At 38.5% G+C, this 19,192-nt stretch overlaps 1 protein-coding gene across 1 annotated transcript in view; it reads right to left on the reverse strand.

The window, feature by feature from the left end:
• Positions 1 to 8,310: 8,310 nt before the first annotated feature.
• Positions 8,311 to 19,192, reverse strand: part of LOC108529777 (phosphatidylinositide phosphatase SAC2-like) — a 55,863-nt gene continuing 44,981 nt past the window's right edge. Inside the window, exons 6-10 of the mRNA XM_017872292.1 lie at positions 16,170 to 16,368; positions 15,455 to 15,634; positions 14,470 to 14,537; positions 8,518 to 8,642; positions 8,311 to 8,383 (exon numbers count right to left, since the gene is read on the reverse strand). Coding sequence (XP_017727781.1) covers positions 16,313 to 16,368 — 56 coding nt within the window. The 3' untranslated portion in view covers positions 8,311 to 8,383; positions 8,518 to 8,642; positions 14,470 to 14,537; positions 15,455 to 15,634; positions 16,170 to 16,312. The remainder of the gene's footprint in view (positions 8,384 to 8,517; positions 8,643 to 14,469; positions 14,538 to 15,454; positions 15,635 to 16,169; positions 16,369 to 19,192) is intronic.

Genomic DNA, 19,192 nt, shown 5'->3' on the forward strand with positions numbered 1-19,192 from the left:
GGGGTTATAGGTGCAAGCCACCATACCATTATTCATTATTTTGATTAATACAATTGTCAGAAGTAAGTATGTTTTTATGAATCTTTGCAAGAGGCTTCTAATGACTCTTAAAGCATCCTTACCCAAACTTTGTTGCAAACTTTAAATAGCAAAGCTATATACACTTTACATTTTTTAATACTCTTCACCCCACGGTACCAATTTTCCATAAAAATTACAGAATTGGAAATCAAACAAGTGCAATGTACCCTACAAAATGGTAGCCAGCACTAGCAAGAAACCTTTTGGTTTTTCCCAATTTTGATTATCCCAAAGTAGACACAAAAATATTTGATTGAAGAAAGATGATATTGACAATCATGATGATTATTGCTACCCTCTTAAAATCTAAGTCAGTTAAAAACTCAAGAAAAATGCCCAGGTGTGCTGCCAGCAGTGATTTTTGATATGGCTGAATTAAAAGTCTCTTTTTTTTTTTTTTTTTTTTTTGTGCTACATTTAACTTGCGAGGGGGGGGTTTGCTGCCACTAAAAAAAACAAGGGAAGGAGGTGAATAAATGGCTGTTACCAAATTGACTTAAAGAAACACAAAAACCTTCTGCTAGGTTGTGTTGAGGAAAACTTCAGCTCTTATTTTTAAAGTCCACAAAATTACATCCTACCGATAAACAGTATTATTTACTTCAAAGTGGAAAAAAATCCATGGTTTAATGTGCATGGGGATGTTTCCCTTGATCCACAAGCAATGTTGTTTTTTATTCCTTTTAATATATAACTACTTATCTTTCATGTTAATTGCTACTTTCAAGCCACATTTTATGGGCCCCTCTACTTAAAACACGCAAAAGTATGAGATAAAATCGAACTACGCCGGCTTTATTCTTAAAGCCTGGGTACAATTTCCTAAATGTTTACTGATTTATAATATTAAAGATTATCATTTATAGATTTCAGCCTAAAGGCAAGCATTCAATCTAGTGGATAAATTTAGATCCTGCTATTCATTGATATTTTAAGAACCACTTGAAACTGGATGGTTTTGTTATTTAAAAAAAAAAAAAGAATATTAGTTGGCCTATTTATTTTATGTAAGGCCAGGACCACTTTATAACCAATAAAAATACTCAGCCTCACTGCACCTCTTGTTGCACTCACTTATGTGCATTAATACAATAAACCTAGATTCTAGGGCAAGGGAGGGGGAAACCCACAGCCAGCTGCAGGCTATAGTTCGGCAGTTTAAATTTTTTTTAATCAAATACTGCACCAAAATATTTTCTTCATTACCAAGTTTTAGAACCCCTTAATTTTGCATCCAAGGCAAGTGCCTCAGTCAGCTTGCCTTACTACCAGCCCATAGAGGAAATAACCAAACGCCATGCATCCATGCCCACAGCTTTAGGGGCAATTGCCAGTGTTAATCATGACAACTTCCCAACATCTGTTAAGCAAGCTGGTCACCTGGACACCACTCCAACTTACCTGGGGTCACAGTCAATGAGGGCCCAGCCCCCATGGAACTTCTCATCATCAGGCAGTAGTAACTTCATGTAACTTTGTAAGAGCTGGCTAATTAGTTCCTGGTGGCTTCTCTGATTTTCCTTATGCAAAGCTTCATGTTCTTTCTCCTTGGTAAATATGGAATAAAGATCTTCTGTCACTGGAATGCCTTGCATCAAATCTAGGGTGGAATTGTTAATATCTATCATCATTTTAGTTTACTAATATATTTTTAAAAAACAAAAGAGTATAAGACCTAAAACTGTAAAGCTCTTGGAAGAAAACATGAGCATAAATCTTTGTGACCTTGGATTAGGCATGATTTTTAAGATATGATACTAAAATCATAAGCAACAAAAGAAAAAAATAGACAAATTGGACGTCATAAAAATTAAAAACTGTGTTTCAAAGGGCACCATTACAAAAGTGAAAAGATGACCCCTAGAACAGGAGAAAATATTTACAATTCATCTATCTGGTAAGGGACTTGTATCTAGAATAAAGAACCCCTACAAATCAATAATAAAAAGAAAAGCCAGTTGTAAAATGAGCAAAGAGCTGAACAGACAAGCTAACTTCCTCTTGGCGGGGCATGCGGCGCAGCCTTAATAAATCATTATAATCCCATTCCCTATCCTCCCTATCTCATTGTCTCATGGGACAACGACACTCAAGGAGGCTTCGGCGAAAAAAGATCTGCCAACCACCGGCCCTACACAGGAAAGAGACAAACACAGATTGCTACTGGCTTCTATCTCTCAACCTTGAAGATCTCTCAGCCAGCTTCAGGATCTAGATGCAGCTGATGCTATGGATGGCTGAACTGAGAGGAGACAGAACTGGGGTCCTCAATGACATAACTGAGTAGCTAGGTCAACCAATGGAAGCAAGATACCTTCTTTTTTCCTTGAATATCAACTGCTAAAATCCAATTCTGTAGTCACAGCATGCATGCACCCTCCATGTCTGGCAAATGAATCAAACTTCTTTATATCAGACTTCTCAAATTCCTAAGTGGCCTGTGTCTAGGCCCTACGAGACTGATGTGTGCACTAAATAATCAGGTGAAGAAATAAGATTTCAAAAAGACCCTCAGGGACCACAGGTCAGCTATGTTACATTTGGTTCTAATCCAGAACACACTGCATTTACTTTAATCCTATACAGTAACATCTTCATGAAAATTAAATTTTAAAAATGTCAATGCAAAAATTCTACTGGGCAATCTATCCTTCCATTTCCTCTTCCAAAAAAATGAGTTGGTTAGGGTAATCTCTAAATCTGGTACCCTAATATTCTGTTAAACCATGCTTATGGAAAAGGCTGGTATATCTGTCCACAGCAAGAACATACAACAAATAGTATACAGGAAAAATAATCTGGTTACATTGCTCAGTCTTGAGTAATGAGAAAACAAACGGAATAAGAAGTTTTAAATTGTTGAGATTTTAGGGCACCTTATTCCACACTCCAGGAGCTTCAAACCCTGCTTTCTATTACCTGGGTAACAAACTGATGAATATGCATGGAAAATAGATGGTTTCTTTTGTTGCTCCAGCCAAAAATATTTGTCAAATTCTAATCTTGTAAAAATTTGAATTTGATGTATTGGGTAAGATGCTCAATACAGAAACACAAGTATATTACAAAACATGAATTATGTTAATGAAGCTGGTTTCTGTAAAGTATTAGTCACAGAAGACATAAATTTTGAGGAAAGAAAAGCTTTTCTGCTTCTTACCTATAACAGCTTGCCTATAAGCATCCTTAAATCGGTTGAGGTAATATCTGTTTGCTGAGTTCACTCCATCTTTCATAACTCCTGCTAACTTCCTTTCTCCTGTCCTTGTAAAGTCACCCTGTCAAACAAAAACTCATTTTGACACCTTATTTAAACACAAGAATGCCCCCAAAATAAATTGTGAGCTTTCAGTTCAAGTATGGAATTCTACAGGCTTTTGTAATTTCCAAGGTCTGACTTTTATAATTTTCAAATAGTATAGTTAAATTAAAATATCTACTAGTATTCTACCCTGATCTAAGCTCGTCAAATAATTACACATGCTATTTGTGGCATCAAGTCTTCACAGTTAGATGGTGCTTTAGGGTAAAGCCATTCTTAGCAATTTGTAGAATTTCTAGAATTTACAGGTCAAAACAAATTATATGACAAACACCAAAACAATAAAAACTATTTACATCTCAAGCTGGTGTAATATTCAAAAACCAAGTTTCTGATGTGGGAAAATGTGGATAGCTCGCTGGAGTTTATCACAATGGGCTTTTAGCCTGGGTGTGTAGGTGAGGAGCTCTACACAGGGAGGAAAAGCAGGGGTTTCCATACCTTGCTGCACATCACCAGCACCTGCAGAACCCAGTGACAACTTAAACTGTTTTGTTTCCCTTGCACTTTTCACAACAAAGATGTCAGAGCAAGTCCCTAGAGAAGTGGTGACTTAAACTTAAAGCAAGGCAGGTGTAGTTTATTTTTCCCCATCCCAACCCCTCTATTTCTCTCCAAGGCAATCTCAGAAATCTCAGTCCTAAAACTGACAATTTAGGAAGAACATGCTGCCAATTAGGCCAGTCACAGGGAATATTAGTAGAGCAACAAGTCTCTATTACAGAAAAAAGGTATGAATACTCATCTCGAAGAAGTTTAAAATCAAGGGGAAAAAAAGAGAAGTATTTCGCTGTAAGCACTAACTTATACCAGGCCTTTTTTTTTTTTTTTTTTTTAAGACAGAGTCTTGCTCTGTCACCCAGGCTGGAGTGCAATGGTACAACCTCGGCTCACTGCAACCTAGGCCTCCCGGGTTCAAGTGATTCTCACTCCTCAGCCATCTGAGTTGCTGGGATTACAGGCTCACGCCACCATGCCCAGCTAATTTTTATATTTTTGTAGAGATGGGGTTTCACCTTGTTGGCCAGGCTGGTCTTGAACTCCTGACCTCAGGTGATCCACCTGCCTCGGCCTCCTAAAGTGCTGGGATTACAGGGGTGAGCCACTGTACCTGGCCTATACCAAGACTTCTAAAGTTTACCTTCTGTAATTAATAAAAAGCTTTTGATATTTATCACTCAATGCAAAAAAAGGACTGATGCCTGTTAAGTCCTTGATGGTACAATCTGTATAAGAAGTACCTTGAGATGAACTAGAACCTTGAAGAATGATTAACATAAACCTAATTTAAACAAATTCTAATACTTCCTACTGCCACAGAGGACAACACCCTCAGATGGAGGAATTTATTTACTAGAGAATGTATTTTATATTTAACTTAATATTCTATGAGGACTAGCTCTATAGGATCTTCAAAAGACTTTACTTTTAACAGTAACTAAAATGTTTCTTCTGCATTTACATGTGTCAGAGAATATTCTAAGCCCTTACATGCACTGACTCATATGATCCCATAGAAGTTTTTTGAAATACGTCTAGTATAATTCCTGTGTGACAAATCAGAGTGATTAAGTGACTTGCCCAAGGTCACAGCTAGTTAAGAGGCAGGGTTGGGATTCAAACTCAAAGATGAAGTATGACACTGGTGGCCAAAACCTGCCAGCAGACATGCTCTGTTCTGTCAGTTTTGAAAACCAACCATTTCATATAAAATTCTGGATTTCCAGAATCCCTTGAAAAACTGGAGGGTCTGGCAACACAGGCCCCTCCAGAGAGAGCACACACTCCTCCTCAGGTCCACACACCCCCCTCTCCCTCTGATGTAATGCGTGGCCTGCTTGAGTCACATTACCTGGCCCTGCCTTAGCCAAACATTTCAGAAAAGAGTCAACTACACACACCCCCAACCTGGAGCCCACATACCTTTCTCTGGTTTTAAACCACAGTCTAATCTGTGTCCTAAATAATGACCCACAGATGCTTGCTGCAAGTATTTACCTTCAGAGCAGCTGTCCCAGCATACTGTCTGCTAATGGAGTCACCATTATTGGCCCACATTATCTGGTAGATGCGATTACATTTCACAGGTAATGGCTGTTCCGGGGGCATCACACCTAATTTTTTCAGCTAAAATGAACACATTGGTGGATTAACTGTATATGGGCCAGAAAACCATAGCAAAAAATGTGTACTGCAAAAAAAGGAAACATATTCACATACAATTCAGGACCCTTAGATACAAGAAACAGTCTTTCCAGACTCGTTGTTAATGAAGTGGGGCTTGAAGGATGGCTTTATACATTGCTACAAGGTGAATACATATAATGAAATATTTATACTGTTTTGGTACAATTTTTAATGTGCAGAATCATACTATTATATTTTGTCTTTGTTTTAAATTTGCCTATGAAGTGAAACTGAATATCAAAAAAGCACACAGAAACAATACTAATAGTGGCAGAATAGTTAAGTGCCTGGTAAGTGTTAACTCTGTGCCAAGGATAGGGTTCTAAGAGTTTTTTTACACTGTTTTTTCACATTCACTAGTCCTAACAACACTATGTAATCACTACTGTTATCACCTACATTTTACAAATGATGAGACTGAGGTTTGGAGAGGTTAAGTTCTTTGTACGGAGTCAAAACCTTGTATGTGGCAGAGTCAGGGCTTGAACTCAAACCTGGCTTAAACACTACGTAAGATAAACAGATTCATGTCCTCAAAGTACAGTCATAAGGTTATTTTATGTATTTTATTTTATTAATTTTTATTTTAAAGATAGAGTCTTACTCTCTCCCCCAAGCTGGAGTGCAGTAGCACGATCTGGGCTCACTACAACCTCCGCCTCCTGGATTCAAGTGATTTTCATGCCTCAGCCTCCCGAGTAGCTGGGATTACAGATGCCTGCCACCATGCCCGGCTAGTAGGGAAGGGGTTTTAGTAGACAGGGGGTTTTGTCATTTTGGCCAGGCTGGTCTCAAACTCCTGATCTCAGGTGATCCACCTGCCTCAGCCTCCCAAAGTGCTCGGATTATAGGCATGGGCCACTGCGCCCAGCCTACACACCACATTTCTGCTTGGCCTGCTGGATCTGCCAATACGAGGCACTCAAGGAAGCCCATGACACAGGAGGAGGAAAAAGACACAGGTTCCTTCACCTGTGTTCCTCCCATCAGCAGCTCCCTCCCCAATAGCCTGGGCAACACAGCAAGACTCCATCTCAAAAAAGAAAAGAAAAAGAAATGCAGTATCAAGACTCCCAGCCCCAAACACAGAAGGGTGGGCTTGGAGGTGAGAAGGAAAAGGTAAATGACCACACAGTGCCACCCAACGGACTTTAAAATGTTGGTTGTCACATTTTTGAAACGAGTGATTAAGAAAATCTCACTTTATTTAACTTATTTCTAGTGCAGGTTGTGCTTTCCAGTTTTTTTTTTTTTTTTTTTTTTTTTTGAGACGGAGTCTCGCTCTGTCGCCCAGGCTGGAGTGCAGTGGCCGGATCTCAGCTCACTGCAAGCTCCGCCTCCCGGGTTTACGCCATTCTCCTGCCTCAGCCTCCCGAGTAGCTGGGACTACAGGCGCCCGCCACCTCGCCCAGCTAGTTTTTTGTATTTTTTAGTAGAGACGGGGTTTCACCGTGTTAGCCAGGATGGTCTCGATCTCCTGACCTCGTGATCCGCCCGTCTCGGCCTCCCAAAGTGCTGGGATTACAGGCTTGAGCCACCGTGCCCGGCCGCTTTCCAGGTTTTAATGCAACAAGGGTGTTTGGATGCTGTAAGCGTTCTATAGAATATTTGACATTTGAAAAATATTTAGCTATTTACTTACTCATGGAAAAAAAGCATTTCAAAATGAGTATATGCAATCCAACAGACTCCAAATTACCTGCTGTTCCATGACCACTCTCGCGATGGCAGCTTGGACCACGTTGGTGCGATCCAGGCAGTCCATACAATTAACACGAAAAATCCCTTCCTGCTTACATATTACCCCAGCTTCATCAACCCTTTTTAAAAATAATACAGAATTATTTTACAATATAAAATAATAGGGTTTTCAAAAGACACAAGTCTTTAAAGTATAACAATAAAACAGCAGCATTGGCTGTAATTTGCTTGGTATATCTTTATATGCTATGCATTATTGAGTCATTTATAGACATCATTGTTAATTTACACAGTAACATGGCAAGGAAGATATTATCCTCATCTTAAGGGAAAAAAAATTGGGGTGCAAAGTGACTTGCCCCAAGTCCTACAACTACTAGGCAGAGCTGACATCATCCCAAGTTATGTTTTCCTACATGTAAAAAACCAGAAGGCACTTTAAAACACCGTTGTTCCTTTAAAGTAGAAATGCATCTAAACTCTCCAAAACAGACGAAGTTATTTTACCACCCAGTGAGGAGTCATGCAGCATGGCTTGCTCATCTCATTTCTCTGGCCACCCGTGTAGTCTTAACATCTAATCGAATGTTCTGTTCTGTCCTTTAAGCCAATTTAAACTTCCTGTATTCAGAACCATTTTCCGTCTCTGATAATTTTGAAATGCCTGAAAACTGAGACCAACTACCTCTAAGCCTTCCTTCCTGTGTTAGGAACAGTAAGAGGAGAAAGAGAAAATGTAGACCATGGGGCATGAGAAGGAATAAATTCATCTCCTTAAAGAACAGTCAGAGTGTTTCACTTCATTTGGCCTGACCATTTCACACCTTCTCCCTGTTCAAAGCTAACACCACCTGCCTAAGGGTCAACAACATTCTCTTGAAAAGAATAGGAACTGGGAAGCAAAACGAACAACAAAAAAATGAGATCTCTGCATACTGTTATCAGTTTAATGCTCAGTGGCACTATGATTTCACAGATCCCAGAGTTTGTAAAAAGAACTTGTAAAATACCTACCAACACCACTTCATATCAAGAATAATGTCATAAATGGCATCTGTTAGGGTCTGAACATTCTCAAACTTCATTCCTCGGCTAAAATCCATGCCAAAAGAAAGAAAAAATCTTTAATTTAATCATAAATTTTTTTTAAAACTTAAGATATGCTATTTAATGCGGTTTGGAAAACACTGCAACTGATCAACGCTATTCTCAGAAAGCCATCTTACCAGTGCTCATGAAAGTCAAAGGAAACGTAAGTGAGGTGTGAGTTGTTGAAAAGCAACACTTGCTTCAGATAAGCATCGCCAATAATCTTCTCTCTTCCTGCCTGGTCTACCAAGTTAATAATAACCTATAAGAGCAAAGAAACAGAAAAAACTAAGTTTAATTAGATGTTAGAATCATAATGTGGTTTTTAACAATTTGGAATTATGTGTTAGAAATACTTTATAGCCATGCTTAGAAATTAATTCACTCAAACATCAATTTTTTTCCAATTTTTTTCATTTGTTACCTACATGTAAGTTCATGAGAACTGACATCAATGACAGTAATAGCTTTTCTATACATTTGCAATAACCAATTAGAATGAAATAATGAAACCAAGGTCCTTTGTAATAGCAAATATTTCAGATATCTAGATTTAAAAAGAAATAGAGAAAGCCTAAGTACTGAACACGATAAAATGCTGCTGAAGTACATAAAGCATATGATAGAAAACCTGAATAAACAGAAACATATACCATGTTGGTAGGCATCAAGGTTCAATACTGTAAGGATTTCAACTCTCCACCAATTAATCTATACCCTGAACCATCCCAATCAAAATTCCATCAGGATCTGTTAATGAACCTGACAACTCAAAAGTTCATCTGGAAGAGTAAATACGTGGAAAAAATTTGGAAACTAATAATAAAAAAGGGACTTGCCCCATTGGAGAGCAAAACATACTCTAAATCTGTAGCAATTAAAACTGTCATACTAATGTAGAAATAGATAAGTGATTCAACAGAACAGGAGTGACGGCCCAAAGGCAGACCTAGGTAAACACTGAAGAATCTAAGATATGCTCACGATACCACTGTGGGGCAAATATGGACTAGTCTGTAAATGATACTGAGATGTCTATGTGTGGGGTAAGGAGAAACTTACATTAGCTCCCTACCTCATTAATTATACACAAATAAATTCTAGATGCATTAATAATCTAAATAGTATTTCTAGTTATAATAGAGCTAGAAGATAACTTGGAATAATGTTCTATAAATGTAGGTTGGGGCATGACTTTCTAAGCATAACATTAAACAATTTTAAGCCTGTGTACCAAATGACAGTATAAGCAAAGGTAAGAAAGCAAAGTGCTACCTAGGAGAATACACCTGCAACATAAAAACCAATAATGCATAAAGACTCCTAAATACAATAAGGAAAAAAATGGGTAAAGGATACAGAGGAAATCCACATGAGAAAATATACAAATAGCTAATAAACATGAAATTACAATTTCTGAGCCTATACTCAATGAAGAGATGACAACTTTAATACTCAAAGAAATGCAATTTAAAACAGAAAATGAATTCTCACCTATACCTAGGCAAATGTGAATACTAAACACAGACTGCACTGGTCAATATGTGAGGAAATGGGCACTAGCTCCTACTGCTGCTTTAAAACAAAAAACAAAACAAAACAAAACAAAAAACTGGTGTGCTCTTTTCAGAAGCAAAAGAGTGGTGAGCATCAAGTTTAAATATACATACTGTCTGATCCAGCAATTTCATTTCCATAAATTCATTCTATAAAACATACAAGTTCCCAAAATATATAAAATGCTTTCTGTTCCTAGTCCATGGAGTTTTTTTAAAAAGATATATTTTCTGGAGAATTTTTATAATATTAACAGCAAAATAACTAGTATATCCTAAAGGTCCACCAAAAGAGATATGGCTAAACAGCAGCCATGAGATCTTAAATGAAAACAGCGGCACAATAGTATATATGGCATAGTTTTGTTTTGACTCGAGTTTTTAATTATGTATATGCGTGTGTCAAGGTGGTTTTTTTGCTGCGTATGACAAATTTGAGTCAACTGACTCATACCTCAGAACAAATCTGGAAGTAGGACAGTTCCAACATGGCTTAACAGTGATTCCCAATACCATTAAGGACACAGGTTCTTTCCATCCCTTTACTGTGACATTCTTCCCATCTTTTTTATTCCGCCGCATATTGGCTGATCCTGAGGCTGGTTCCTTCACAGTCTTGAGAGAGCTGTAGCAGTTCCACATGAAACCCAGACACAGCAACCACAGGGGGACTACTGGTTCCTGTATCTCTTATTAGAGCAGGAAACCTGTTCCCAGAAGCCTCCCAGGGGACTTACAGGTCCACACCTGAACCAGTCACTGGTGAGAGCAATGGGACCACCATGACTGAGTCAGACCGACCATGGGCCCATCGCCCTGGAAAGCAATTACCCAGGAAAAGGTGGCTAAATGAACACTGTTGGGGTACTGTTAGAAATCAGGAAGTGTCTGTTCAATACACACACCTAGAAAATTGATGTGAAAGTCAACAGGGAGCATGGATGTGGGGGGGAAACGGTTATTTCCTCTGCTTACACACCTTAATATTGTGTTATTTTATAATTGCATGTTACATTTAAAATGTGGTTTATTCGTTATTGTATTTTTATTTTTTAATTTTACTTATTTACTTATTTATTTTGGAGACAGAGTCTCACTCCATCACCCAGGCTGGAGTGCAGTGTTACAATCATGGCTCACTGCAGCCTTCACCTCCTGGGCTCAAGTGACCCTCCCACTTTGGCCTTCTGTGTAGCTGGGACTACAGCCATATGCCACCAGGCCTGGCTAATTTTTAATTTTTTTGTAGAGACAGCCTCTATTCTTTATAGCTACTTATAATTATACATATTGCTAATTCATGAATTTATTCACATTGAAAGAAATTCAAATGTAAAATAAGGTCAAATCCTTCCTGACCACAACCCAATCCCATGGCCCTCCCTGGAGGTAACCTCTGTTATCAGTTGGGTGTGTCCCCATTCAGCCCACATAAATGCATTTCTGTACAAATATGCATGTCATATGTGTGTGGATAGAATAGATGGAAGAGAACCGCCTGTATGTAAATGACCTAATTTTGTTTTGTGGGATTTTTTAAATGGCTAACATACCATATGCTGTTAAAGTTTTCTCTTCTTACTCCACAAGGTGATTTTAAGATCTTCCCATGTTAGTACACGTAGATTTACCTCATTCTTTTCCACCATTTATATTCAATACTTTAGATGCACCATGCTTGATTTTCCCACCCACTGTCCTCCTGATGAACAGTTAGGTTGTTTCTACACTGCAATGAGTGTCCGTGTTCATGCCTCCTTGACTGAATATGTTTCTCTCAGACAGATTTAACAATTTTTTCTATTACAGTTCTAGTTGCTCCACGCCCTTGTCAAAATTTGGTATTCCCTCCACCTTCTTTTTTTTTTTTTTTTTTTTTTTTTTTTGGAGACAGAGTCTTGCTCTGTCACCCAGGCTGGAGCACAGTAGTATAACTTTGGCTCACTGCAACCTCCACCTCCTGGGCTCAAGTGATTCTCCCACTTCAGCCTCCTGAGTAGCTGGGACTGCAGGTGCATCCCACTGTGCCCAGCTAATTTTTGTATTTTTGGTAGAGAAAGGATTTCTCCATGTTGCCTAGGCTTCCTGACTTTATGTTAGCCATTCTGGTGTGTTGAGTAGTGGCTTTAATTTGCATTTTCCTGACAGTTAACAAAACGGAGCCCTTTTGCATACATCTGTTGACTTTCTGGATATCCTCTTTTGTTCAGCTCTCTTTTGGGTTGTACATCCTTTTGAATAAATTTATAGGCTTTTTTTTTTTTTTTGAGACGGAGTCTCACTCTTGTCGCCCAGGCTGGAGTGCGGTGGCACAATCTCGGCTCACTGCAACATCTGCCTTCTAGGTTCAAGCAATTCTCCTGCCTCAGTCTCCCGAGTAGCTGGGATTATAGGCACAAGCCACCATGTCCGGTTAATTATTTTATTTTATTTTATTTCATTTTATTTTTATTTTTACTTTAGTAGAGACAGGGTTTCACCATGCTGGCCAGGGTGGTCTCAAACTCCTGACCTCATGATCCGTCCACCTCAGCCTCCCAAAGTGCTGGGATTACAGGCATGAGCCACCGCACCTGGCCGGCATTTTAAAATATACTCTAGATGTGAGACCTTTGTCATACATACACTGAAAAATCTTAAATATCTTCTACCACTTTGTGAACTGCCTTTCCATTCCCGTTTTTTTTTTTTTTTTTTTTATTGAGACAGAGCCTTGCTCTGGCGCCCAGGCTGAAGTGCAGTGGCGTGATCTCAGCTCATTACAAGCTCTGCCTCCTGGGTTCAAGCCATTCTCCTGCCTCAGCCTCCCGAGTAGCTGGGACTACAGGCGCCCACCACCATGCCCGGCTAATTTTTTGTTAGAAACGGGGTTTCACTGTGTTAGCCAGGATGACTCGATCTCCTGACCTCGTGATCCACCTGCCTCGGTCTCCCAAAGTGCTGGGATAACAGGCAAGAGCCACTGCGCCCGGCCTCTCTTATGCCTTAACAAACAGAAGTTTTTTATTTTAATAAAGTCAAATTTACCATTTATTTTTCACTTGGTGTTTTCTAAAGTCATATATAATTTTAATACAATCTGAATAATATTTACAGTAGTATTTTAATATTTATAATTTAGTAAAGTTGTAATAAAAACAAATTTAAAGTCTATTTGTCAATTTTTTCATTAGAGTGTTTTTTTAAAATAAAACTATTTCCTAGATGGGCACTACCTCTTATTAAATAACTAATAAAATATGTGATACATAATAATACATTGAAAACATGGGAAGATAATAGTTAGTGCTTTTAAAGTCCTATTTAAGATACCAGGTCAAAAGATGTTCTGTTTTTTCTTCTAAAAGCTTTATTGCTTAACCTTTCACATTTAGGTTCATAATCCATTTCAACTGATTTTTGTATAGGGTATATAGGATAGATATCAAAAATTAAAATTACTGGGTTAAGCAATGTATTAATTTAATTACTAATTTAATTGCTAATACCTTCAAAATGGCTGTACCAACTTATTTATGCTCCTTCAACCAGTGTGTGACAGTTATTTCAAAACCTAAATACTCACCCCTTTTAACTCTTATCATCAAACCTCATAATTTTTTCAATCTGAGGGTTTGCTATTTCCCTGCTGAGACTTTGTGATTGCCCAGAATTTATATATTAATTTAGGAAGAACTGAAATCTATTTAATATTGAAATTTCCCTTCCAGGAACATGGTATTTTCTCTCCACTTAAGTCAGGTTTTCTGTTGTGTTCTTCAGTAGTTTTTTCTTTTTTTTCTCCATACACATGCTATCTTTTTGTATGTTCTTTTAGGTTGTTCCTTCCTATTTCATTTTTGTTGCTGAAAAAAACGCATTTACCTATTCATTACACATTACACGGCATTACTCATTCACACTGGTCATTGCTAATGGATAATAGCATTACTATTATATATTCGTCTTGTATCAAAATCATTGAACTTGCATCTCACCTACCAGTTTTCAGCTGATTTTGGTTTATACACTTGCATTCCTATATGGGAGTGCATATGAAGGTGAGCAGAGAAAAAAAGTTACTGAAAAATACATAACAAGTTATCTCTAGGAGGTGGAACTGTAGGTGGTACTGAGACATGACTTTCATTCCTTGGTCTAGATGCTTCTTAGATTGTTATAATTAATTGATAGTCTAATCTCTTCACGCTATCCAAACACAGTCTAAAGTAGCGGACTCAGCTGGGCACAGTGGCACGTGACTGTAGTCCCAGCTGCTAGGAAGGCTGAGGAGAGAAGATTGCTTGAGCTCAGGAGTTTGAGTACAGCCTGGGCAACATAGTAAGGCAGAATCTCTTTAAAAAAAAAAAAAAAGGTAGCTGACTCAATGATTATTCTTAAAGAATATTAAGAAAACTCTTAGCTTAAATGTGTTTAACATCATGACAAATGCTTTAATTTTGAATAGTACAATGTTATTTTTATGAAATTTAAAGAAAAGATAGTTATTTCTAAAGATGAAGGAACATTTTACTACTGTAGATCAAAGCCCACCTGTTTTTTGTAAATGTTCAGTTGTTCTTCGAAATGGGCACAGAAATAGGCAACAGTTTCCTTTTCACCTACAAAGAAGTGATACAAAATCTTTTTTTCCTTCCCATGTTTAAGACATATTAGTGTCTACTCCATCTTTATTTCTTACTTTTAAATTAATTATTTGACAGCCCAAATGACTAAGATTGCCTAAAACCATCATTTAAAACTGAATGCCCTAAGTCAAAGATCTGATTCTTTTTTCCAATTACACTATACAAACAATATATCTGAAAGTGCCAAAACTAGACATATAGATTACTCTATATATGCCGCCACTTCTCCAGAAACGCTTCACGTAGTTTAAAAGAGAATAAAAACGCCTCTCAAAACAATATTTTAAAAACCAAAGCTATACATGAATTCTCATGAATATCCAACTAAGTTGTGAGAGAGTAAAATTATACTTTAACAATTCGTTAAAAGATCCTAGGCCTCATTTCTAATAATTTAGATTTATATATGACGTCTATGCTATTCCAGACTCACTAAAGACAACGAACACAAATCGACCCACTGGAAGAACAAACACTACTAAAAATTAAAAAAAAAAACTTTCAGAGAAAATATTGGAGTAAAGGCATCTTACTGATTTTTGGTAGATTCCATCTTAAGCTATTTCCTGCTTCTACAAATATTGGCTAGAATTGCTCCTTTCCAAAGTTAAACATTCAATACAGTACTCTTCAAAGCAATAGCAATTTAAAATCTCTGAAGAAAGCTGTTTTGCTCTACTGTTAGAGAAATTTTGTACTGTTAAATGACTTAGTCAACTATTTTTATTCCTATGATTATTACACCACTTTCTATTACATTTTTCAAATACAAGTTATTGTTTTGAATGAAGTATCTGGCAAAGCAAATCCAAACCTAACAGGTATCTAATTTCTTAAAAACTATTCTCTCTGAAATCATCATTTGCAAACAACATAATTGACCTGCTTACTTTTGTCCAGCCGCGGTCTTGGATTATATCGATACCCAACCTGGCTCCAAAAGACAGGCACAGAGCCTCGTGTTTGAACAAATGACAGGGTATGATTATGAACATGAATTAACTGCTCAGTCTCCACATAATTTGCAACATTTCCATTTTTATCCACTCCTCTTCGTTTATAGCGCATTCCTGAAAGAAAATTAAAACAGAAAACGGCAACGTTTTTAAAAATTTATTTAGTCTGACTAGATTATGCTTCCTAATCAAATGTATATCTTCCCGGATAGTCTTGGGGATTCAGTGTGCAACTGCCAAGAAGAACAGTATCAACTTACCCCAAATCTTAACTGTATGCATCATTGTTTTTAACAAGTTGAAGCTCAGTTCTTCTGAACTGAAAGAGAAAGGTTTTCCCAAAGGCACTAGCACACAGGAAGGATTTATCACGGTGGTACAGGCTGTCAGTGGAGTGCCAGTATTCTGAAGCACATCTCAAGTGACTTTCTCTCTTCTCTCTATATATGTACCTCCTTTTCATCTTGCTAACTCTTATTCACCCCTCTTCAAAAATTTGTCTCCAATTATATCACAGTATTTAGAGTCCCCAAGCACTTTGAAGCCAACTGTTTCCAAATCCATTATTGTCATTAGCATTTCAACACATCTGCAGCTTTTCCATTCTCGCCTGGATTTGATTTGCATGCTATTAGAGCCCTCCACTCACCTGCTCTGTGCCTACTTCGGCGTGAAATGAGAGCCACTAGAAATCGTGGGTGAATATCATCTACACAGGTGGACTCCTGAGCGGGGGTCTCCGGGCTGCTTTTCTCATCATCAGATGATTCGGTATAATTAACCACAAGTTCTTCAATCTGTACAAAACCTTGGATCATGGGGATAATCCAAAAGTTCACATCTGGTGTCTGAAAACAAAATGAACATCATATTGTTTCTATTCTGTACAGCACTGCTACTTTCTTAAACCCAAACAGTAGTCGGCACATATTTCTCAGTTTATTAGAAGCAGAAACCTTCCATTATTCAACTATATTTTCTGCTTATTGAAGAACACCACGGAAGGAAGGGACAGAGGAGGTCTTTCCTTTTCTTTCTGGTGAATGCAGCCTAAGAGCCAGGCTGCCTGGGTACAAATCCAAGCCACCATTTATTAACTCACTGAGGGGAGTCACCCTCACCATCGCTGTCCTTCTCCGTGAAACAGTAACAACTACTTCATGAAAATGTGAAGATTAAATGGATAATACACATAAAGTGTTCAGCACAGTGCCTGCCATATAGGAAGTATTTAACAAATGTTTATGATTATGATTCTCAACTCCCAATTGTATTAAGGCTTTAATAAAATAAAACCAACTCTGATCACTTTATTATGAAACACATAGGTCTACTTTATTTTTTTTTTTTTTTTTTTTTTTTTTGAGATGGAGTCCTTGGCTCTGTCGCCCAGGCTGGAGTGCGGTGGCCGGATCTCAGCTCACTGCAAGCTCCGCCTCCCCAGGTCTTATGCCATTCCTCCTGCCTCAGCCTCCGAGTAGCTGGGACTAAGGCGCCGCCACTCGCTCCGGCTAGTTTTTTTGTATTCTTTTAGTAGAGACGGGGTTTCCCCACCGTATTAGCGCAGGTGGTCTCGATCTCCTGACCTTGTGATCCGCCCGTCTCCGGCCTCCCAAAGTGCTGGGATTACAGGCTTGAGCCACCGCCGCCCGGCCATAGGTCCTACTTATTCTCTGACTTAGAAAAAAAAAATTTTGCTTCCTCAAGCAAATCCTAAGTCACAAATGAAACAAAAAAAAAAAAACCCCATTTCATAAATGTCTTATTTTAAAATGTCATCCAACATAATTAGGACAGTATTGATTAAAGATTTCTTCTTCTGGTCAGTTGCAGTGGATCAACGTTGTAATCCCAGCACTTTAGGAGGCTGAGGCAGGTGATTCACTTGAGGTCAGGAGTTTGAGACCAGCCTGGGCAACATGGTGAAACCTCGTCTCTATTAAAAATACAAAAAATTAGCCGGGCATGGTGGCGCAAGCTATAATCCCAGCTACTTGGGAGGCTGAGGCAGGAGAATCGCTTGAACCTGGGAGGTGGAGGTTGCAGTGAGCTGAGATCATGCCACTGCACTCCAGCCTGGGTGACAGAGCGAGATTCTGTCAAAAAAACAAATAAATAAAAAAGATTTCTTCTTCTGTTCCTTTCAGTTAGACTAAGAAGACAGATTTCTCAACTTATTGTCTGCAGAGACAGTAAAGGATAAAAATGCTCCAGAAAGTTGTTCTTCGTCCTACTTTCTCTCTTATCTCCATAAGTGTACCCAGGCTTAATCTCAGCATCCACTTCAAATCCACCTCTTCTTCCATCACCAAACACTCCAGATCCTATCTCGCGGTTTTGTTTTGTTTTATGGGGCCTGCAGATAGGATGTTAGGAAAGTGGTAAAAATCGAAAATGGTGAGGTAAAGGATCTATCTGCATTCTTATCACCATTCCCATCATTTATATTTCTGTTCTAGCAATAAATGCAAAACTCTTGACAGACATAGAGAAATTTATGCTGCCAAATGTCACCTTTGAATATGACAACTTCAAGTCGTCAGTTTTAAATGGTAATGTAAAAGCATTCTGACAAAAACTCAGCAAAAACAATTAGAGCTCGATCTTGTCAGCACACAGGACAAATGCTCATTACAGATGCCCCTGCTTTTCTCCTCTACCACTGGGTTTTGGTGGTCACAGTTTGATCAGCATTGCAAACAGAGGTAAGAATAATCTCAGGCCTCATTCTCCATAGAGGCAATTGATGGATATCTAGCGAAGACACCATAGAGTATGGGAAAATCACTGATACTAACCACCAGTAAGGGGGATAAACCAAAAGGAAAAGGTCTGAAATTTCTGAAAGGTTAAAAGATAATATATGACTTTATTCACCTATTTGCCTGCTTTGTTTAGTGTTGAAAAGACAAGTGGCACATAACAGGCCTTCCATAAATATTTGTTGATTGAATGAATTGTCTTCAGACAGTCAATTTTCCAACATACATGACCAAGAAAAGGAAGAAAGTAATCATCAAACCAGAGGAACTTCATGCAATAATCTGATCATATTCTGTATTTTCCCTCAATCAAATACCAGTAGTACAGCAATGGCCTTAGAGATTTGTCTATTCCAATTCCCAGATGGGAAAACAGAGGTGCGGCGAAAGTAAAAATAATTGGTACCATTACAGGAAAACTGGGCTTCAACTTTCCCAATAGGTAGAAAGAAAATACCTCTTTTGGCCGGGTGTGGTGGCTCCCATCTGTAATCCCAGCTCTTTGGGAGGCCAAGGTGGGCGGATCACGAGGTCAGGAGATCGAGACCATCCTTGCTAATACAGTGAAACCTGGTCTCTACTAAAAATACAAAAAACTAGCCGGGCGAGGTGGCGGGCACCTGTAGTCCCAGCTACTCAGGAGGCTGAGGCAGGAGAATGGCATGAACCCGGGAGGCGGAGCTTGCAGTGAGCCGAGATCGTGCCACTGCACTCCAGTCTGGGCAACAGAGCAAGACTCCATCTCAAAAAAAAAAAAAAGAAAAGAAAAAAGAAAATACCTCTTTTGCAGGACCTCTACGAACATGAGTTCCACAGCCTTAACTTACCACCATCCTATGGGAATCTGCTAAAAAGACAGGCCTGTGACGAGGCAGTGGAATTGTAAACTGCCTTAAAATAATGCCTTGGT

Source organism: Rhinopithecus bieti, unplaced genomic scaffold (genome assembly GCF_001698545.2).
Source record: "Rhinopithecus bieti isolate Rb0 unplaced genomic scaffold, ASM169854v2 scaffold_6710, whole genome shotgun sequence".
Lineage (NCBI taxonomy): Eukaryota > Metazoa > Chordata > Mammalia > Primates > Cercopithecidae > Rhinopithecus > Rhinopithecus bieti.